Source organism: Scyliorhinus canicula, chromosome 29 (genome assembly GCF_902713615.1).
Source record: "Scyliorhinus canicula chromosome 29, sScyCan1.1, whole genome shotgun sequence".
In the NCBI taxonomy this organism is placed as follows: domain Eukaryota; kingdom Metazoa; phylum Chordata; class Chondrichthyes; order Carcharhiniformes; family Scyliorhinidae; genus Scyliorhinus; species Scyliorhinus canicula.
In genome coordinates this window covers 2,477,821-2,500,688 of record NC_052174.1, presented here as the reverse complement: position 1 = coordinate 2,500,688, position 22,868 = coordinate 2,477,821, and the positions used below count along the sequence as shown (strand labels likewise).

Below are 22,868 nucleotides of genomic sequence, written 5' to 3'. Positions count from 1 at the left end.
TAACATCTTGGATCACAGCGGCACTTTGTACGGTCATCCAATCATGGGTAGAGGAATGCCTCTAACATGTTCCCACGAAAGGGCAAACGCGGCACTCACACATAAGTTCTAACTTACCCTGTAATTGAGCTACGCACAAACAGCTGAAAGACGCAATTTAAAACAAGACAGCACCGGGCAGCTCCCTCCCCTTGCCACCCACCCCCGCCCCCCCCCCCCCCGCCCCCGCCCCCCCCCCCCCCGCACGAGAACAGAAACTCCCCTAAGTTACCCAAAACTTCACCTAAATGCATGTGGAGACCTCAGATCCAATCTAACCTACCACTGGCCAGAAATGTTCGATACCCACTAAGCCACCCACTCCAGACAAAATCTCAGAATAAGACCATAAGACATTGGAGCACAATTACATCACTTGGTCCATCGAGTCTGCTCTGCCATTAAATCATGTCTGATATTTTCTCACCCCATTGGCCTGCGTTATCCCCATAACACCTGATCCCGTTATTGATGAAAAACGTACCTATCGACGTCTTCATGACACTCGGTGAATTGGCCTCCACAGCCGTCTGCGGCAAAGAGTTCCACAGATTCACCACCCTCTGGCTGAAAAAAAAATCCTCCTCATCTCTGTTTTAATGGATCGTCCCTTTAATCTGAGAGGGTGTCCTCTGGTTCTAGATGATCCCACAGGTGTTAACATCCTCTCTACGTCCACTCTATCCAGGCCTCGCAGTATCTTGTACGTTTCAATAAGATCCACTCTCATCCTTCTAAACTCGAACGAGTGCAGACCCAGAGTCCTCAAACGTTCCCCATACAAGTTTCTTTTTAGAACAGTACAGCACAGAACAGGCCCTTCGGCCCTCAATGTTGTGCCGAGCCATGATCACCCTACTCAAACCCACGTATCCACCCTATACCCGTAACCCAACAACCCCCGCTCCCTTAACCTTACTTTTATTAGGACACTACGGGCAATTTAGCATGGCCAATCCACCTAACCCGCACATCTTTGGACTGTGGGAGGAAACCGGAGCACCCGGAGGAAACCCACGCACACAGAGGGAGGACGTGCAGACTCCACACAGACAGTGACCCAGCCGGGAATCGAACCTGGGACCCTGGAGCTGTGAAGCATTTATGCTAACCACCATGCTACCCTGCTGCCCCTTCTTTACAGTTCTTCATTACATTCCAGGGATCATTCTCGTGAACCTCCTCTGAAACACTTCCAAAGCCAGCACATGCTTCCTTAGATATTGAGCTAAAACGTGCTCACAATACTCTAAATGGGGTCTGTCCGGAGCATTATACAGCCTCAGAAGTATATCCTGGTCTTGTATTGTAGCCCTCCTGAAATTAATACGAACATTCCATTTGTCTTCTTAACTGCCGATTGAACCTGCAAGTTAACCTTAAGAGAATCGTGAACAAGGACTCCCAAGTCCCCTTGTGCTTCTGCTTTCCGAAGCATTTTCCCATTTAGAAAATAGTCTCGTCCTCCTTTCAAAGAGCATAACCTCACACATTCCCACATTGCATTTCATGTCCCTCTTCATTGCCCACTCTCTTAGCTTGTCCAAGTCCTTCTTCACCCTCCTTGCTTCCTAAATACTACCTGTCCCTCCACAGATCTTTGCATGATCTGCAAACCTAGCAACAGTGCCTTCAGTACATTCCTCCAGATCATTAATGTATATTATAAAAGGTTATGGTCCCAGCACAGACCCCTGAGGCACACAACTAGTCACCGGCTGCCATCCTGAAAAATGCAGCTTTATCCCGACTCTTTGCCTTCTGCCAATCAGCCAATCCTCTATCCATGCCAGAATCTTACGCTTAAGATCATGGTCTTTTAACTTATTTAACAGTCTCATGTGCAGCACCTTGTCAAAGGCCTTCGGGAAATCTAAATATATCACGTCCACTCACTGATTCTCCTTTGTCTAACTTGCTCGTTTACTCCTCAAATAACTCTAACAGATTTGTCAGACGTGACGTCCCTTTGACAAAGCCGTGCTGACTGAGTCCTATTTTACCATGCACTTCTAAGTGGTTCGCAATCTCATCTTTAATAACAGAATCTAAAATGTTACCAATGACCGAAGTCAGGCTAACCAGCATATAATTTCCCGTCTTATGCCTCCCTTCCTTCATAAACACTGGTGTTACATTAGCCACCTTTCAGTCCTCTGGGACCCATCCTGCCTCCAGTCATTCCTCAAAGATCATCACTAATGCCTCCACAATTTCCGCAGCTATATCTCTTAGGATGCTGGGGTGTAGTCCATCCGGTCCAGATGACTTATCCACCTTCAGATCTTTCAGTTTCTCGAGAACCATCTCCTTAGTAATGTCAGTAAACTCACATCACCCCCCTGGTGCTCCTCGAGCTCTGGCGTCTTCCACCGTGAAGACTGACGCAAAGTAACTCTTCAGTTTGTCTGACATTTATCGGTTTCGTATTATTACTTCTCCAGCCACATTTTCCAGTGGTCCAATGTCTATTTTTGCCTCTCTCTGACCTTTTATATATTGAAAAATAGGTCTTCCTATCTTCCTTTTTGTTACTAGCTTGCTTTCAATCGTAATTCATCTTCTGCGCCTTATTGCTCTTTTAGTTGTCCTCGGCTCACTTTTAAAGGCTTCCCAATCCTCTGGCTTCCCATTAATCTTCGCCACTTTGTATTATTTTTATTTAGCCTTTATGCTGTCATTGACATCCCTCGTCAGCCATGGATGCTTTGTCCTCCCCTTAGCATGTTCCCTCCTCCTTGGGATGAATTTCTGTTGTGCCGCCCGAATAACGGCAAAAAAACTTTTTGCTGTTCCACTGTCTTCCCTCCTAGGCTCATTTTCCATTCAACTCTGGCCAGGTCCTCCCTCATGTCTTTGTAGTTTCCCTTATTTAATTGCAATACAATTGCATCTGATTGCAGCTGATCCCTGTCAAACAGCAGGGTAAATTCTATCATATTGTCGTCACTGATCCCTAAGTGTTCCTTCACCTTAGATTTCCTAATCAAGTCTGCCTCATTACACATCACGAAACCCAGAATTGCGTGTTCCCGAGTCGGTTCTGTCACAAGCTGTTGCAAAAAAAAACATCTCTTACCAATTCCAGAAATTCAATTTCTTGGGATCCACTACCAAGCTGATTTTCCTAGTCCACCTGCATATTGAAGTGCCTCATGATTATTGTAATATTGCCTTTACGACATGCCTTTTCTATCTCCTGATTTATTTTCTGCCCCACATCCTGACTGCTGCTGGGGAGCCTGTACGTAACTCCCATCTGGGTCTTTTTACTTTTGCGACAAAAGATACCTGGCCACGAGCCCGACCGACCCCCTATCCTGACCGATTCCCAATACCCAGTTTGACATAACTTTACACAACCTGGTCCGAAAGGACGGGACCCCAATCCTCCCTCCTTCCAGTGCATGTCGTCTCGATCCCGTATCCTTTTGACCTGTCTACACCTCTCACACTGACCATCTCCTTCTCCGACGAAGTCCATTTCCTGATGGATTTTCTCGAGGAATACTCAACGCGGACGGACTGGGTCGCCCGCCTGGACTAATCTCTTCTCTGGAGCTGACAACTCCCGATGAAACTGAGTCTCTCTCACGAATTACCAATCCTCCATGCCTGAAACCCTAACCATAATGGCCCCTGTTTTCCGAGCAAGCATCCCGTCTCATTTGAGTCCTCCTCTGGACTGATCCCTCCTGCAGGACTGACCACATCCACCCGGACTGAATCCTCCTCTCACACAGGTCCACCTTCTCCCGGACTGACTCATCCTTCAGGACTAACCACCTCCTCCCGGCCTGACTCCTCCTTCATGACTGACCACCTCCTCCCGGACTGACTCCCGCTCTTGCATGGGTCCGCCTTCTCGCGGACTGACGCCTTCAGGACATAGCACCTCCTCTCGGATTGACCCCTCCTTCAGGACTAACCACGTATTCCTGGACCGACCCCATCTTTCAGGACTAACAACCTCCTCCCGGAAACTCTTCCTTCCGGACTAACCACCTCCTCCCGGACTGAAACCTCCTTCAGAACGAACCAACTCCTCCCCGACTGATTCCTCCTCTCACACAGCACCACCTCCTCCCGGACTGAGTTCTCCTTGAGTTCTGAGCACCTCCTCTCGGACTGACTCATCCTCCATGACTGACCACAAACTCCCGGACTGACGGGAGTACAAAGGTCCACCTTCTCGCGGAACGACGCCTTCAGGACTTAGCACCTCCTCTCGGACTGACCCCTCCTCCAGGACTAACCACCTCCACCGGGAGTTACCCCTCCTTCAGGACTGACCACCACCTCCCAGACTGATCCCTCTTCAGGACTAACAACCTCTTCCCGAACGGAACCCTCCTTCAGGACCAACCTCCTCCTCCCGGACTGACTCCGCCTTCAGGACAAACCACCTCCTTCCGGACTGACACCTCATTCAGGACTAACCACCTCCTCCTTCAGAACGAACCACCTCCTCCCCGACTGACTCCTCCTCTCACACAGCGCCACCTTCTCCCAGACTGACTCCTCCTCTCACACAACTCCACCTTCTGCCGGACTGACTGCTCCTTTAGGACCAACCACCTCCTCCCGGGCTGACTCCTTCAGGATTAACGAACTTATCCAAGGATTGAACCCTCCCGCAGAATGACAACCACCTCTCGGACTGAGTCCAATCTGTCGGACTGATGTTGCCTCTCAAACTGTTGCCGTTTCGGAATGACCCCTCCTCTTTGAATGATCACATTTTTTGGACGATGGAGCTCCTCTTCCACTGAGTCACCACCCAGACTGAACCCTGCTCTCCGAGTGACGTCTCCACTTAGACTTGCCTCCCACATTCTGAATAACCTTTCACCTCACAATGATTCCCTCCTCTGGGACTGACCACGCCTTCTCGGATACAGTTCTACTTTCGGAATGAACCCTTCTCACACAATGATATTTCCCTCTTGGACTCATTCATCCTCTCGTGTTCTTACAATCCCGGACTAACAACTACTATTGGACAGTTTGCCAACCACAGGGAATGACCACAGCTCCCGGACAGATCAACCATTCTCAGACGAAGTCCCAGTCTCAGACAAAATGACATTTTCGGAATGAGAAGACCCCACTAGGACTGCCCCCTACTCTCGGGCGGAAAACCCCTTTTAGGCAGATCGCTTCTGTCAGCTAAATCACCAAACCGGACAGGGGCGGCATGTTCCTCCTCTCGGTTGAGAGCATACACAACCGTCAGAATGTTCTCTCCTTTCAGACTGAGTCTCCATTCAAGACTGACCCATCCTCTCACGCTGACCCCTCCTCTCACACTGACCCCTCCCGTCACACTGACTCATCACCCCACACTGACACCTCCTTTCACACAGACCCCTGATCTCACACTGACCCATCCTCTCACACTGCCCCCACCCCTCAGATTGGCCCCTCCCCTCACACTGACCCCTCCTCTAACACTGACCCCGACCGTCAGACTGACCCCTCCTCTCAAACTGACCCGTCTACTCACTGACCCCAATTCTCGCGCTGATCCCCTCACACAGAGCCATGCACTCAGTGATCCCCTCACACTGACACCTCCCCTCATTGACCCCCCTCTCACACTGACCCCTCGACTCACAGTGACCCATAACACTGACCCGTCCTATCGCACTGAACCTCCTCAGTCTGAGAAATCCCCTCACACTGATCCCTCCTCTCACACTGACTTCTCCTCTCACACTGCTCTCTCCTCTCACACTGACCCCTCCACTCACACTTCCAGCACCTCTCAGTGACAGGTCCTCCCACACTGACACCTTATCTCGCACTGACCTCAACTCTCATACTGACACCTCTTCTTAGACTGACCACTCACCTCAAACTGACCCATCTTATCACACTGGCCCCTTCCCTCACACTGACGCCTCCCCTGACACTGACCCCTCCTCTCACACTGACCACTCCTCTCACACTGACACCTCCCCTCATAATGAACGCTCCTCTCCAACTGACCGCTCATCACAGAGTGACCCCTCCTCTCACACTGACCACTCCTATCGGCGACTCGTCCTCTCACACAGACCCCTCCTCTCACACAGACCCCTCCACAACCACTGACCACCAACACTGACACCTCCCCTCACACTGACCCCGCCTCTCACACAGACAATTCCCCTCACACTGACCTTCTTCTCACACAGACCCCTCCTCTCAGTGACCCACCTTCTCACACGGACCCCCCTCTAACACTGACTTCTATCCTGACACTGACCACTCCTCTCAGACTGACACCGCCTCTCCGACTGACAACTCTCTTCACGCTGGCCCTTCCTCTCACACTGACCTATCTCCTCACACTGACCCCTCCTCACACACGGACCCATCCTCTCACACTGACACATCCCCTCACAGTGACACAGCTGCTTTAATTGTCACTTCCTCTCACACTGACCAGTACGATCAGTGACCCCTCCTCTCACACTGCCACCTTCTCTCACTGCCCCTCCTGTCACACTGACCCTTCCTATCAGCGCTCCCTCCACTCACACTGGCCCCGCCTCTCACACTGATCCTCCTCTCACACTGACCTATCTCCTTGCACTGACCCCGCCTCTCAGACTGACACCTCCCCTGACACTGACCACTCCTCTCAGACTGACGCCTCCTCTCACTCTGACACCTCATCCCACTCTGACCACTCCACTCACACCTACCCCTCCTCTCACATAGACCACTCCTCTCAGTGACCGCTCATCTCAAACTGGTTCTTCCTCTGAAACTGAACCCTCCCCTTACACTGACCCTTTCTCTCACACTGACCTCTCCCCTCACACTGACCCCTCCTCTCACACTGACCTCCTCTCATACTGACAACTCCCCTCACACTGACCTCTCCCCTCGCACTGACCCCACCTCTCACACTGACCCCTCCTATCACACTGACCCCTCCACACAATGGCCACTCCTCTCATACTGGAACCTCCACTCACACTGACCCCTACCCTCACACTGACCACTCCTCTCAGACTAGACTCTCCTCTCATTCTTAACCCTCCCCTGTCACTAAGCCCTCACGCCACACTGTCGCCTCCTCTCACTCTGAACACTCCCCTCACACTGACGCTGACTCTCAGTCTGACGCCTCCTCGCTGACTGATCCCTCCTTTCACAATGACCACTCCTATCAGAGTCCCTTCTCTCACACTCACCGTCCTATCACACTGACCCCTCCTCTCACACTGACCCCTCACCTCACACTGACTCCTCCTCTCACACTGACTCCTCATCTCATACTGACCCCTCATCTCTCACTTTCACCTCTTCTGAGACTGACCCTTCCACTAAAACTGACCCCTCCTCTCACACTGACCCCTCCCCTCACACTGACCCCTCGTCTCACACTGACCCATTCCCTCACACTGTCACTTTCCCTCATACTGACCCCTCCCCTGAAAATCACACCACTTTTCAGACAGACCCCTCTCCTCACACTAACCCCTCCTCTCAGACTGACCCGCCCTCTCACACTTACCACTCCTCTCACACTGGCCTCTCTCATCACAGTGACCATCCGCATTTGCTGTCCTCTCCTCTGACATTGACCACTCCTATCAGTGACCCCACCATCACACTGACCTCTTCTCTCACGTTGCCCTCCAGGCTCAAACTGATCTATCCTCTCACACTGACCCCTCCACTCAGATTGACTGCTCCCGTCAATCTGACCACTCGCCTCACACTGACACCTCCTCTCACACTGACCCCTCCCCTGACACTGACCCCTCCACTCAAACTTAGCCCTCCTCTCACACTGACCTGTCCTCTCACACTGACCACTCCCCTCATACTGAACCCTCCTCTAACACTGACGCCTCCTCTCACACTGACCCCTCCTCTCAGACTGACCCTCATCTCACACTGCCCACTCCAATCAGTGACCCCCTCCTCTCACACTGACCCCTCCTCACACACTCACCCACCTATCAGTGACCCCTTCTCTCACACTGACCCACCTCTCACACTGACCCCTCCTCTCACACTGACCCCCACCTATCAGTGACCCCCTTCTCTCACACTGACCTCCCCTCTCACACTGACCACCACCCCCCCCCCCTCACACTGACCTCTCCTCTTAGGCTAACATCTTATCTCAAACTGACCCCTCCAGTCAATGACCGCCCTTCCCATAATGACACCCCCTCTCACACTGACCTATGTCCTGACAATGACCCCGCCTCTCAGATAGAACCCTCCTGTCACGATGACCCCTCCCCTCACGGTGTCGCAGCCGCTTTTACTGTCCCTTCCTCTCACACTGAACCTTCCTCTCACACTGACCACTCCTTTCACACTGATCCCTGACCTCACAGTGACCCCTCCTCTCACACTGACCGGTCCTCTCACACTGACCTCTCGCTTCAAACTTACCGCTCCTCCCACACTGACACCTCTTCTTAGTCTGACCTCTTCCCTTTCAATGGCCTCTCTCCTCACACTGACTCCTCCTCTCACACTAACTCCAAATTCACACTGACCCTCATCTGAAACTGCCCACTCCTATCAGTGACCGCTCCATTAACACTGACCCCTCCTCTCCCACTGACCCCACCTATCAGTGACCCCTTCTTTCACACTGAACTACCTTCTCACAATGACCCCCCTCTCACACTGACCTCTCCTCTCAGGCTAACACCTTATCTCAAACTGACCCCTCCAGTCAAAGACCACCCTTCTCACAATGACCCCCCTCTCAAACTGACCACACCCCTCACACTGACTCCTCCTCTCTCACTGACTCCAAACTCACACTGACCCCACCCCTCTCACTGACCCCTCACACTGACCCCTCCCCTCATATTGACCCCGCACATATTGACGCCTCCTCTTACTCTGACCGCTCCTCTCACAATGACCCATCTGCTTATGCTGTCTCCTCCTCTCACATTGACAACTCCTATCAGTGACTCCTCGCCTCAAACTGACCCCTCCTCACACACTGACGCCTGACCACACACTGACACCTCCCATTACATTGACCCCTTCTCACACTGACCCCTCCTCCCATACTGACCCCTACACTCGCAGTGACCCTCCCCTCACTATATCGCCTCCTCTCACAGTGACCCCTCTGCTCACACTGATTGTTCCCTCACACTGACCACACCTATCACAATTACCCCCCTCCTCACACGCTGACGCCGCCTTTCACACAGGCACCTCCTTTCAGACTGACAACTCTCCTCACACTGACACCTCCTCTCACACCGACCCCACTCCTCATACTGAACCCTCCACTCACACTGACCCCTCCACTCACACTGACCCCTCCTCTCACACTGACCACTCCCCTCACACTGACCCCTCCTCTCACACTGCCCCCTCCCCTCTTTCAGACCCCGCACCCTGACCACTCCCCTTACACTGACTCCTCTCACACTGACGGCTACTCTCACACCAAACCTTCTCCGTACACTGAACCCTCCACTTACACTGACCCGTCGTCTCAAACTGACCCCTCTCACATTGATCTGTCCTGTCAGTCTGACCACTCCTCTCAGAGCGACTCTTCCTCTCACGCTCACCATCCCCTCACACTGTCACAGCCACTTTTACTGTCCCTTCCTCTCACACTGACCACTCCTATCAGTGACCCCTCCTCTCACACTGACCCTTCCTCTCACACTGCCCCCCTTCTTTCACACTGACCCCTGACCTCACAGTGACCCCTCCTCTCACATTGATCGCTCCTCTCACACTGACTTCTACCCTTAAACTGACCCCCTCCTCTTACACTGACTCCTCCTCTCTTACTGATTCCAAACTCACACAGACCCCGCCCCTCTCACTAACCCCTCACAATGATCCCTTCCCTCACAGTGACGCCTCCTCTCACACTGAATCCTGCACTCACACTGACCCCGCACATATTGACGCCTCCTCTTCCTCTGACCGCTCCTCTGACAGTGACCCATCTGCGTATGCTGTCTCCTCCTCTCACATTGACCACTCCTATCAGTGACCCCTCGCCTCAAGCTGACCCCTCCTCACACACTGACGCCTGACCTCACACTGACACCTCCTATTACATTGACCCCTTCTCTCACACTGACTCCTCCTCCCATACTGACCCCTACACTCACAGTGACCATCCCCTCACTATATCGCCTCCTCTCACAGTGACCCCTCCCCTCACACTGATTGTTCCCCTCACACTGACCACATCTATAACAATTACCCCTCTTCTCACACTTACCCATCCACTCACGCTGACGCCTCCTTTCACACAGGCACCTCCTTTCAGTCTGACCACTCCCCTCACACTGACACCTCCTCTCACACTGACCCCACTCCTCATACTGAACCCTCCACTCACACTGACCCCTCCACTCACACTGACCCCTCCTATCACACTGAACCCTCCCCTCACAGTGACCCATCCGCATTTTTGTCCCTTTCTCTCACACTGACAACTCCTGTCACGGAACCCTCGCCAGAACAAGACGCCTCCTCTCCCAGTGACGTCTGATCTCACACTGCCTCCTCCCATCACACTGACCCCTTCCTCACACTAACACCTCCTCCCAGAGTAACCCCACCTCTCACACTGACCCCTCAACTCACAGTGACCCCTCACCTCACTATGCCGCTTCCTCTCACCATGACCCCTCACCTCACACGGATCCTTCCCCTTACAATGCCCCTCACACAGACCCGTCCCCTCACACTGTCCCCTCCTCTGGCACTGACCCTCTCACAGTGACCGCTCCTGTTAGTGACAACCCCCTCACACTGACCCCTCCACCCGCACTGTCACCTCGTCTCAAACTGACCACTCACCTCACATGGAAACTTTCCATCTCCCTGACCCCTACTTTAACACTGAACCCTCCTCTCAGACTGAGCCCTGCCCTCACACTCCCACTCCACTCTCACTAACGACTCCTCTCAGACAGACGCTCTCTCACAGTGACACCTCCACTCACACTAAACCCTCCTCTCACTCTTAACCCTCCCCTCACACTGAGCTCTGTTATCACAGTGAACCATCCGCTATTACAGTGCCCTCCTCTCACACTGACCATTCTTCTCACATTGACCCATCGGCAAAAACTGACCCCTCGTCTCACACGTGCCCTGAACTCACACTGACACCTACCCTCACACTGATCCCTCCCCTGACACTAACATCTCCTACACACTGACCCCTCCTCTCACAGTGACATCTCCAATCAAAGCGATCTTTCACCTCACTCTGACCCCTCCTCTCACACTAACCTCTCCTCTCACACTGACCCCTCCCCTCACGCTGATCACTCCTCTCACGCTCAACCCTCCCCTCAAACTGACCGCTCCCCGCGCACTGGCACCTCCTCTCACACTTAGCACTCCCGTCAAACTAATATCCCCTCTCAGACGTAACCCTCCCCTCACACTGACCCCTCCTCTCACTATGACCCCACCCCTCATACTGAACCCTCCACTCATACTGACGCCTCCTCTCTCACCGAGCACTCCAATCAGTGACCCCTCCACACACATTGACCCCTCCTCTCACAATGGCCCCTCCTCTCACACTAACCCCTCAATCTGACACCTCCCCTCACACTGACTCCAAATCTCAGACTGACCTCTCCTCTCACACTGCTTTTTTGTCCCTTCCTCTCACACTGACCACTCCTATAGGTGCCTTCTCCTGTCACACTGACCCCTCCTCTGACACAGACCCCTTATTTCACACTGAAACCTGACATCACGCTGACCCCTCCCCTCACACTGACGCCTCCTCTCACACTGACGCCTCCTCTCACTCTGACCCCTCTCCTCACACTAACACCACCTCTCAGACTGACCCTAAATCTCACAATGACCTCTCTCCCGACACTAACACCTCCTCTCACACTGACACTTCCACCTACACTGACACCCCTTATCTACTGACCACTCACCTCACAAGGAAAATTCTCAAACTGACCCCTCCTCTGAGACTGGCCCCTGCCCTCATACGGCACCTCCTCACACTGAACTGGCCCCTCACACTGACCCGTCCCTTCACACTGACCCCTCTTCTGACACTGACCCATCCTCTCACAATGACCGATCCTCTCAGTGACAACCACTTGACATTGACCCCTCCACCCACACTGACACCTTTTCTCACAATGACCTCGCACAGAATCGCTCCCTTGCCCTGACTCCTCGGTTCACATTGACGTCTCTTCTCAGACAGACCTCATGCCCCACACTGACACCTCCTCGCTGACTGATCCACATCTCACACCTGCAAATTCCCTCACACTGAGCCCTCCCCTCACATTGACCCATCCTCTCACACCGACCTTCCCCTCACACTGACCTCTCCACTCACACTGACCCCTCCCCTCACATTGTTTCCTCCTTTTACGATGACCCCTCCTCTCAAACTGACCATTTCTCAAATTGATCACTCCGGTCACACTGATCCCTTCTACCGGACTAACCCCTCCTCACACACTGACCCCTCCTCTCACACTGACCCCTCCCCTCACAATGATCCATCCACTCCGAGTGACCACTCCCCTTAAACTAATCCCTCCCCTCACACACCCTCCTCCTCTCACACTGACTCCTCCTCTCAGTCTGACCCCTCCCCTAACTCTGTCCCCGCCACTGACACTGACCCCTCCCCTACCACTGATCCCACCTCTCAAAGTGACCCCTCCTCTCACACTGATCACTCCCCTCCCACTGACCTGTTCTCCCAAACTGACCCCTCCTCTCACACTGAACCCACCTCACACTGACCCTTCCTTTCACACTTGCCCTGACCTCATACTGTTGCCTCCTCTCACACTGACACCTCCTCTCACACTAACCTCTCCTCTTAAACTGATACCTCCTCACACACTGACCCATCTACTTATACTGACCACTCCCCTCAATCTTACACCACCCCTCACACTGCTCCCTTCTCTCACATTGATCCCTTCCCTCAGATAACCCCTCCTCTCAGCTGATCCCTCCTGAACTCTGTCCCCGCCCCTGACACTGACCCCTCCCATAACACTGATCCCTCCTCTCACACTGATCCCTCCTCTCTCACTCACCCCTCCCCTCACATTGCTGCTCTCAGACTGACCCCTCCCCTCACACTGAACCCTCCTCACACACTGACCCCACCTCTTACAGTGACCCCACCTCTCACATTGAACCGTCCGCTCACACTGACCCCTTCCCTCACACTGACCCCTCCTCTGACACTGATTCCTCCCCTCACACCAATGCCTCCTCTCACACTCACCCCTCCTCTCACAATGAACCCTCCTCTCACACTGATCACTCCCCTCACACTGTCCCCGGACCTCATACTGTTGCCTCGTCTCACACTTTGCCTCCTCCCGGACTGACCCCTCCTCTCAAACTGACCGCTCTTGTCATTGACAACTCCCTCATACTGATATCTCCTCTCAGACTGACACCTCCTCTCATACTGAGCCTTACCTCACACTGACGTCTCCTCTCACATTGACCCTTCTCCTCACACTGACCCCTCCTCTAAAACTTACGACTCCCCTCACACCCAAGCCTCCTCTCACACTCTCCCCTCCTCTCAGACTGATCACTCCCCTCACTCTAACCCCTGACCTCATACTGTTGCCTCCTCTCACACGTTCCCTCCTCCCGGAATGACCACTCCTCTCAAACTGACCGCTCCTCTCACACAAACACCTCTTCTCAGACTCGTGCTCCTCTCACACTGACGTCTCCCCTCTCACTGAACTCTCCTTTCACACTGACCGCTCCTCCCAGACTGACCGCTCCTCTCAAACTGACCGCTCCTCTCACGCTGACACCTCCTCCCAGACTGACCCCCCCCCCTCACATTGACGACGTTCCCTCAGATTGACCCTTCCTCTCACACTGAATCCTCACCCCAGACTGACCCGTTTTTTCGTGCTTATACTTTTTCACAGATTGTCGCTCCTCTATTAAAGATCCGTACTCTCATACTGACTACACCCTCACGGACTGGACCCTCCACTGCGTTTGACACCTCTAATCTGATAAACCGCACTTGTACTGGGACTCACACCCCGTCTAACACCCAGTCTCTTTGGGTCGGCACGTCGTGCCGTCATACCTCCAATACCCCTTTATTTTATATATATAAATTTAGAGTACTCACTGTTTCTCAATAAAGGGGTAATTTAGCGCAGACAATCAACCTAACCTGCACATCTTTGGGTTGTAGGGGTGAATCCTCGCAAATACGGGAGAATGTGCAAACTCGACACGGACAGTTGCCCAGAGCCGGGATCGAACCTGTGACCTCGGCACCGTGAGACAGCAGTGCTAACCACTGTCCTGCCCCCAATAGCCCTTTCGACCCCACCACTCCAGTGAGACACCAACGCATGGTTTCAACAAGCACCCTTAATGATCGATCACCCCTTCCTACTCTGCCTCCCCTTACTGGTTTTATTGAAATCCTCTCTAGTCTGAGATACTCCAGTCGGAGGAATCACGTCGCACCGGTCCGAATGCCCCTCTTCAGGTCCGATCTCCACCCCACGCCGCTCGGCCTGTTTGCCTCCTCTCCCCAAACCATCCACCCTCCCACCCGCGCTTCGCTGGTCGTCACCCAACTCCTCTTCCCGATCCCATTCTACTCCGCACCTAAGCAGTGTCTCTCTGACTGACCACACCGTCCACAAAGATACTGATCCCCTCTGCCGTGCTGATCCTCATCAAGGAAACAACCCCACCCCTTGGACGCAACCCCATCGCAATCGAATGTTCGTCCTGAAATTACCTACTGCCTCCATGATGGATTCCACTCCAGGACTGTCCTACTCCGCGCACCGCCAATTCCCTCCTTCACTGTCCCCACAGTATGACACTTCCTTCTCCAGGGGTATACCGTCACTTCCCTCCTCCCCAGCCCCTACAGACTGACACCCCCGTCTCCTGGACTGAACTGCCAATTCCCTCCTTCACTGTCCGCACAGTCTGACACCCCCGTCTCCAGGACTGAACCGCCAATTTCCTCCTTCACTGACCCCACGGTCTGAAACCCTCGTCTCCAGGACTGAACCGCCACTTTCACATCCGCACCCGGCTTCCCGAACTGAACCCCTTGCTAAACATAAGGAACCATTACTTTCATCCCACCCCTATCCAATGCCTCATCACTGTCGAGACCGAAGCCCCCGGTTTAACCTACCCTGGAATGACATCCCCCTCTCCATTGCAATCGTATTCCATCGGTTCAACCCTCATCTGGTGTGATACCCTCCATTCATCCCTTGTCCAAGCTCCACTAATTGTCCGTTCCCTCATTTTCCTCATCTCAGTTATCACTGTAAACATCAATTTTACGGCATATACTGCCAGTTTATACTTGCCGACGGTGCCTTGGGCCTACATCGCTGCTCCTGTCTCCTTCAGCCTAGATTATTTATCTTATAGGCTTTAGAGAGCAAGAGCTTGAACATTTGTGACGGGAAGCCAGTCTCCGACGTGCTCGTGTCGGGAAATTCTACATATAACAGTTACAATTACATTTCAATCCATTCAGTCGGAATGCCCTCGATTTTAATGCGGGTATCAACGACATTAATCCAAAATCATGTCGTATTCTGGCGTTGAACTGTTCGTGGTGGTTAAAATTGTGAATGTGCTTTCATTTCCAATTGATCAGCTCAAAGCTGAAAGCAATCTGGGGCTGATTACAATTGAGCATCGTGGTTCGGAGTGTCTGGAGCAATACTTGAAATCTGAGATCTTCGATCTGACAAAGTGTTTATTACTCTTTCGAAAGATGAGAACATACCAGCTCAATATTGAGCTTTTACTTCACGTTTCCAGATTCTGCAATATTTACTCAATAGCATAGTGTAATGACTACATATCTTTCACAACCTCTTTGGTTTGTCGATCTGTTAGACTGTGAAAGGTTTATCGCAGATTGGCGGTCAATGACGCAGTTAAAAATATAACGCTCATATGTCACAATCACTTACAGAGGATCTGGAGAAGGCGGATGTACTTCATTCCGAACTACTCTCAGATCAACTTCTCCTCTCCTGCTTAACTGAAAAGTAAAATCATAGATTTGGTGAGGGAAAATGAGCAATTTTAGTCCCTCGAACCTTTCTATTTTGCAGGATTGAGAGTCTCAAAATTCCAGTAATGCTGAAGGAGACCATACTTCCCATCGAATGGCACTAACCCTCTGAAGCAGTGCACGACCTAGATCCACTCACCCCATCCCAACCTGACCTGCAGATATGTGGGACTGTGGGAGAACCCTGAGCACCCGGACACATGGAGGAAATGCATATTCCAAACTGGCGGCCAGCCAAGTTCTGAAACGAACCCAGGTCCCTGGCGCTGTGAGGCAGCAGTTCCAAACTATCGGTCGCAGTTCCGTATCATTTCAGTGCAGGTTGCACTTTGCAATTCCATCCCATTATTCACGTGAAAAGACCAAACACAATATTCATAACATTCCAGTATCAGTACTTTCTTGCAGTGAGGAGAGCGAGGCTCACTCAGTTGCCCCAGAGTGGGCTGGCGGATCTCGCTGCTCTCCCCCGCGGTAACTATGCGGGAGGGATGACGTGACCGCTGACCACCTGACCAAAATGAGGAATTTCTACCGGATGCATAAAGCGAGTCCAGCCTCGAGTCTGCCTGCAATGTTTGAAATGGAGCTTCATCAGAAGGGGGCGGATGGAGTCTGTCAGACACTGCCTTGCAGCTGTTCCAATTATGCGTTATTGTCACCAGAATGTCTACCATTATTTGCGACCGGGGAGACCAGTCATACTTCATCTACGCTGTGTCCTGCACGGCATTTGATGAAATTAAACCGACATGAATTGTGGGCACTGAATGTGTTCACATCTGGCTAAATTAATGATCAACTCCCATGATGTAATCTGAGAGTTCTTCAAAGAGATGACCGGTGTCATGATTTTTAAGCAGCATTATCATCTTTAATTATCAACCTACTGATATTAAGATACCTGACTCAGATCAGTCCACATTTGTCTCTCTCTCGGAAACAATGATCTAATGTCATTTTAACCAGAGCTAGCCGCTCAGCGCGTGCCTGACCCATGCACCCATATCTATACACAATATGATAGAAAATGAATGCATTCGAATTGTTATTTCATTTATGTTGTCAGATTCCAGGTAATATACATAATTGATGTGAATCTATTATGTATAGATTCACCTTAATGTGCGAAACATTCACAATAATGTAGATGATTTAACAGTGCATATATATATATAAACGGCTCTGATATGGCTGCAATTCCAGAGACATGGCCTGACGATGGTAAGTGAACATCTGAGGCATTCAGTATTTAGGATGGAGACAACTGTAAGGAAGGGGGTAGCAGTATTCGTAATTATGGAAATCAGTCCAATATTGAGATTTAATACTATCTCATACTATATGACATGATATAAAAAATGCCAAGAGGGATTAAAGGTTGCTAGGGGTCGTTAATATGCCCACAAACAGAGGTGGAGACACAAGGGACGCTGGAAATCAAGAAATCAGATAAGCATCCAATAAGGGTCCGAATATAATCATGGGTGACTTTAATGTACACACAGATCACAGAAACCAAACTTGTACCTCAGTGTTTTTTTTTAAACCACGTCACATAACCAACCACAGACAAGCCTAGGTATTGTGCACTGATAAGTGATAAATGGATTTGCCTCGTCATTTGAGGATGAGCGAACACAATATGACGTAATGCTTTATTTAGTTCGATGGTGACTTCGTTGAATCCGAATGTAGGGTCCTTAATCTTAATAAAGGGGAATATAAGAGCAGGAGGCCCAAATTGATAAAGATATATTAGTGGAACTGAAATAGTTGTTTGACAGTGGCTAAGCAATGTTTTACCTTTAAAGAACACCTGCAACAACTACAGCAATTCTTCATTTTTGTCTGGAAATAAGATCAAAGAGGGAAGGTGGCTCACCCACGGCTCAACCACGGCTCACAAACGAAATTATTTGCTATATCAAATAAAGAGAGGAGATATAATATTGCCTGGAAAGCAGAAAGCATGACGGTAAAAACATTATCAAGAGGAGGAAAAGTAGAATATGATCGAAATTAAAGGGAAAATGGCAGCTAAACGTTCACGCCTCCATAAGTACGTCAACATAGGATTATATGATCAGGTGGAGGCCATTCAGTCCCTCGAGCCTGCCCCGCCATTGAATGAGACCATGGCTGCTCTGTAACTTTACTTAATTCCCTGCCTTTTCCAATATCCCTCAATCTGGAAGGGGGTGGGGACCGGAGATATAGGTCAGAATGTGACACAAATTAGGGATAACTGGGAAATAGGGCCAGTATGGCTCTGAGGAAGAGCATTCTGGGAGATGTTGCTGATAACAGCCGAACTGGTGGCCTGCAGTACATATGGTTTAATGCAAAAAATATAGCAGGTGAGGCAGATGAACTCAGAGCTTTGATTAGCACTTGGAACTATGATGTCGTTGCCATCACAGAGACCTGGTGAGGGAAGGACAGGTTTGGCAGATAAACACTGTAGGATTTAGATGTTTCAGGCGCGATATGAGGAGGATGTCAAAGGTGTGGAGCTGTTGGGCTACAGGTTAGGGAGAATATCACAGCTAAACTGTAGAAGGGCACCGCAGAGGGCAGCGAGGCTATATGGGTAGAGATCAGGAAGAACAAGGGTGCAGTCACAATGTTGGGGTTTACTAGAGACCTCCCAACTGCCAGCGCGAGTCAGAGTAGCAGATAGGTAGACAGAGTTTGGAGAGGAGTATAAGGAACATCGTTGCTGTGATGGGAGACTTTAACTTCCCCAACATTGACTGGGTCTCACGCTGCTCGGGCCTTGGACGGGGCAGAGTTTGTAAGGAGCATCCAAGAGGGCTTCTTAAAACAACATGTAGATAGTCCCACTAGGGAAGGGGCTGTACTGGACCTGGTATTGGGGAATTAGCCCTGCTAGGAGGTAGAAGTTTCAGTGAGGGAGCATTTCGGGAACAGTGACCACAATTCAGTAACTTTTAAAGTGCTGGTGGACAAGAATAAGAGTGGAATTCGGGTGAATGGGCTAAGTTTGTGGATAGCTAATTATAATAATATTTGGCGGGAACTGAAAAACCGAGATTGGGGGCGTACGTTTGAGCGTAAATCAACATCTGACATGTGGGAGACTTTCCAATGTCAGTTGAAAGTAAGTCAGGACCGGCTTTTTCCTGTGAGAAAGAACGACACATATGGCAAATTTCCTAAACCTTGGATAACGAGAGATATTGTAAGCCTCGTCAAAACTAAGAAGGGGGCGTTTATCAGGGCTAGAAGGCTGGGAAGAGTCGAAGCCTGTGTGGAATATAAGGAGAGTAGGAAGGAACTTAACCAAGGAGTCAGGAGGGCGAAAAGTTGTAAAGAAATGTCATTGGCAAATAGGGTTAATGAAAATCGCAAGGCTTTCTACACTTACGTAAAAAGCAAGAGGGTAGCCAGGGAAAGGGTTGGCCCACTGAACGACAGGGGAGAGATTTTATTTGTGGTGCCAGAAGAAATGAGCGAGGAACGAAATGAATACATTGCATCAGTGTTCACCAAAGAGAAGGAATTGGTGGATGTTGAGTAAGGTGATGGGTGTCTAGATAGCCTGGATCACATTGAGATCCAAAAAGAAGAGGTGTTGGGCGTCTTAAAAAATATTAAGGTAGATAAGTCCCCAGGGCCTGATGGGATCAACCCCAGAATACTGAAGGAAGCAAGGGAGGAAATTGCTGAGGCTTTGAAGGAATTTTTTTCATCCTCACTGGCTCAAGGTGATGTCCCGGAGGACTGGAGAATTACCAATGTTGTTCCTTTGTTTCAGAACGGTAGCAATAATAATCCAGGGAACTACAGGCCGGTGAGCCTTACGTCAGCGGTAGGGAAATTACTGGAGATAATTCTTCGAGACAGTATCTACTCCCATTTGGAAGCAAGTGGATGTATTAGCCAGAGGCAGCACAGTTTTATGAAAGGGAGGTCATGTATCGCTAACTTGATATAGTTTTTTCCTGGAGTTCACTAAGCTGACTGATGCATTTAGGGCAGTAGATATTGTCTACATAGACTTCAGTAAGGCCTTTGACAAGGTACCTCATAGCAGATGGTACACAAGGTGAAGTCATACGGGGTCAGAGGTGAGCTGGAAATATAGATACAGAACTGACAAAGTCATAAAAGACAGACAGTAGCAATGGAAGGGTGCTTTTCTGATTGGAGGGCTGCGACTAGTGACATTCCGCAGGGATAAGTGCTGGGATATATAAATGATTTGGAGCAAAATGTAACCGTTCTGATTTGTAAGTTTGAGGACAACATATTGGTTGGCGGAATTGCAGGTAACGATAAGGACTGTCAGAGGATACAGCAGTATTTAGACCGTTTGGAGACTTGGGCGGAGAGATGGCACGTGGAGTTTAATCCGGACAAATGTGCGGTAATGCGTTGGAAGTTCCAATACAGGTCGAGAATATAGAGTGAATGGTAGAACCCTCAGGATTATTGACAGTAAGAGAGATCAAGGTGTGCAGGTTCACAGGTCATTCAAAGGGGCAACACAGGTGGAGAATGTAGTCAAAAAGGCATAATGCATGCTATCCTTAATTGGCCGGGGCATTGAGGAGAAGAATTTTCAAGACATGTTGCATCTGTATAGAATATTAGTTAGGCCACACTTGGAATATAGTGATCAATTCTGGTCGCCACACTACCAGACGGATGTGGAAGCTTCAGAGAGGGTGCAGGAGAGATTATGTACGGCATACACTAAGATGAGAGTTTGAATAAACTCTGCTTGTTTAACTGGAACAACGGAGGTTGAGAGGCGACCTGATATAGATCTATAAAATTACTAGGGGAATAGACAGAGTGGATAGTGTAGGAAAGAAATAGAGGACTAGGAACCCCGGGATTGCAGAATATTTTAGTTTAGACGGGCAGCATGGTCGGCGAGGCTAGGAGGGCCGAAGAGTCTGTTCCTGTGCTGTACTTTTCTTTGTTCAATCGCTGAACACAAATCTATCTGTCTCATATTCACATGTAACAACTGATGTTGCTACAACTGTTGTTTGTGTGAGAGAGTTCCAAACCTAGACAATACTTTGAGAGAAGACATTCTTCCCAAAATCTCTGCAGAATGGTCGAGCCCTAATTTCGAGACTATACACCCCAATATTCGTTCTCCAACGACTGATTATAATAGACTCTCTTGGGCTTCACCCCCACAACCCAAAGATGTGCAGGTTAGGTGGATTGGCCACTTAATTGGAAAAAAATTGGATAATCTAAAAAAAAATTTAAACATAAAAAATAATACTCTCTTTCTTGTTTATATCCGGAAGACACACCGACCAGTGACGAGAAACGTAGAAGCTGGGGAATTTGTGATGGGGAATAAAGGAAAAGCAGAAACATTTAACACGTACTTTGGTTCTGTCTTACATAAGAACATAAGAACTAGGAGCAGGAGTAGGCCATCTGGCCCCTCGAGCCTGCTACGCCATTCAATTAGATCATGGCTGATCTTTTGTGGACTCAGCTCCACTTTCCGGCCCGAACACCATAACCCTTAATCCCTTTATTCTTCAAAAAACTATCTATCTTTACCTTAAAAACATGTAATGAAGGAGCCTCAACTGCTTCACTGGGCAAGGAATTCACAACCCTTTGGGTGAAGAAGTTCCTCCTAAACTCAGTCCTAAATCTACTTCCCCTTATTTTGAGGCTATGTCCCCTAATTCTGCTGTCACCCACCAGTGGAAACAACCTGCCCGCATCTATCCTATCTATCCCCTTCATAATTTTAAATGTTTCTATAAGATCTCCCCTCATCCTTCTAAATTCCAACGAGTACAGTCCCAGTCTACTCAACCTCTCCTCATAATCCAACCCCTTCAGCTCTGGGATTAACCTAGTGAATCTCCTCTGCACACCCTCCAGCGGCAGTCCGTCCTTTCTCAAGTAAGGCGACCAAAACTGAACACAATTCTCCAGGTGTGGCCGCACTAACACCTTATACAATTGCAACATAACCTCCCTAGTCTTAAACTCCATCCCTCTGGCAATGAAGGACAAAATTCAATTTGCCTTCTTAATCACCTGTTGCACTTGTAAACCAACCTTCTGTGACTCATGCACTAGCACACCCAAGTCTCTCTGAACAGCGGCATGCTTTAATATTTTATCGTTTAAATAATAATCCCGTTTGCTGTTATTCCTACCAAAATGGATAACCTCACATTTGTCAACATTGTATTGTATCTGCCAGACCCTAGCCCATTCACTTAACCTATCCAAATCCCTCTGCAGACTTCCAGTATCCTCTGCACTTTTCGCTTTACCACTCATCTTAATGTCATCCGCAAACATGGACACAGTGCCCTTGGTCCCCCACTCCAAATCATCTATGTAAATTGTGAACAATTGTGGGCCCATCACGGATCCCTGAGGGACACCACTAGCTACTGATTTCCAACCAGAGAAACACCCATTTATCCCAACTCTTTGTTTTCTATTAATTAACCAATCCTCTAGCCATGCCACTACTTTACCCTTAATGCCATGCATCTTTATCTTATGCAGCAACCTTTTGTGTGGCACCTTGTCAAAGGCTTTCTGGAAATCCAGATATACCACATCCATCGGCTCCCCGTTATCTACGGCACTGGTAATGTCCTCAAAAAATTCCACTAAATTAGTTAGGCATGACCTGCCCTTTACGAACCCATGCTGCGTCTGCCCAATGGGACAATTTCTATCCAGATGCCTCGCAATGGCTTCCTTGATGATAGAT

The 22,868-nt window shown here is 50.0% G+C and overlaps 1 protein-coding gene across 11 annotated transcripts in view; it reads right to left on the bottom strand.

Annotated features, from left to right (window-relative positions):
- LOC119958426 (Fc receptor-like protein 3) overlaps positions 1-22,868 on the bottom strand; it is a 224,100-nt gene that overhangs the window by 86,425 nt on the left and 114,807 nt on the right. For 3 of the 11 annotated variants that reach the window (XM_038786957.1, XM_038786959.1, XM_038786956.1), the window contains exon 3: positions 16,017-16,087. The exons of 7 other annotated variants lie outside the window; for them this stretch is intronic. In XM_038786957.1, coding sequence (XP_038642885.1) covers positions 16,017-16,047 — 31 coding nt within the window. In that variant the 5' untranslated portion in view covers positions 16,048-16,087. Of the gene's footprint in view, positions 1-16,016; positions 16,088-17,926; positions 18,043-22,868 lie in introns of all 11 variants that reach the window. One more of the 11 variants, XM_038786960.1, reaches the window with a different exon arrangement.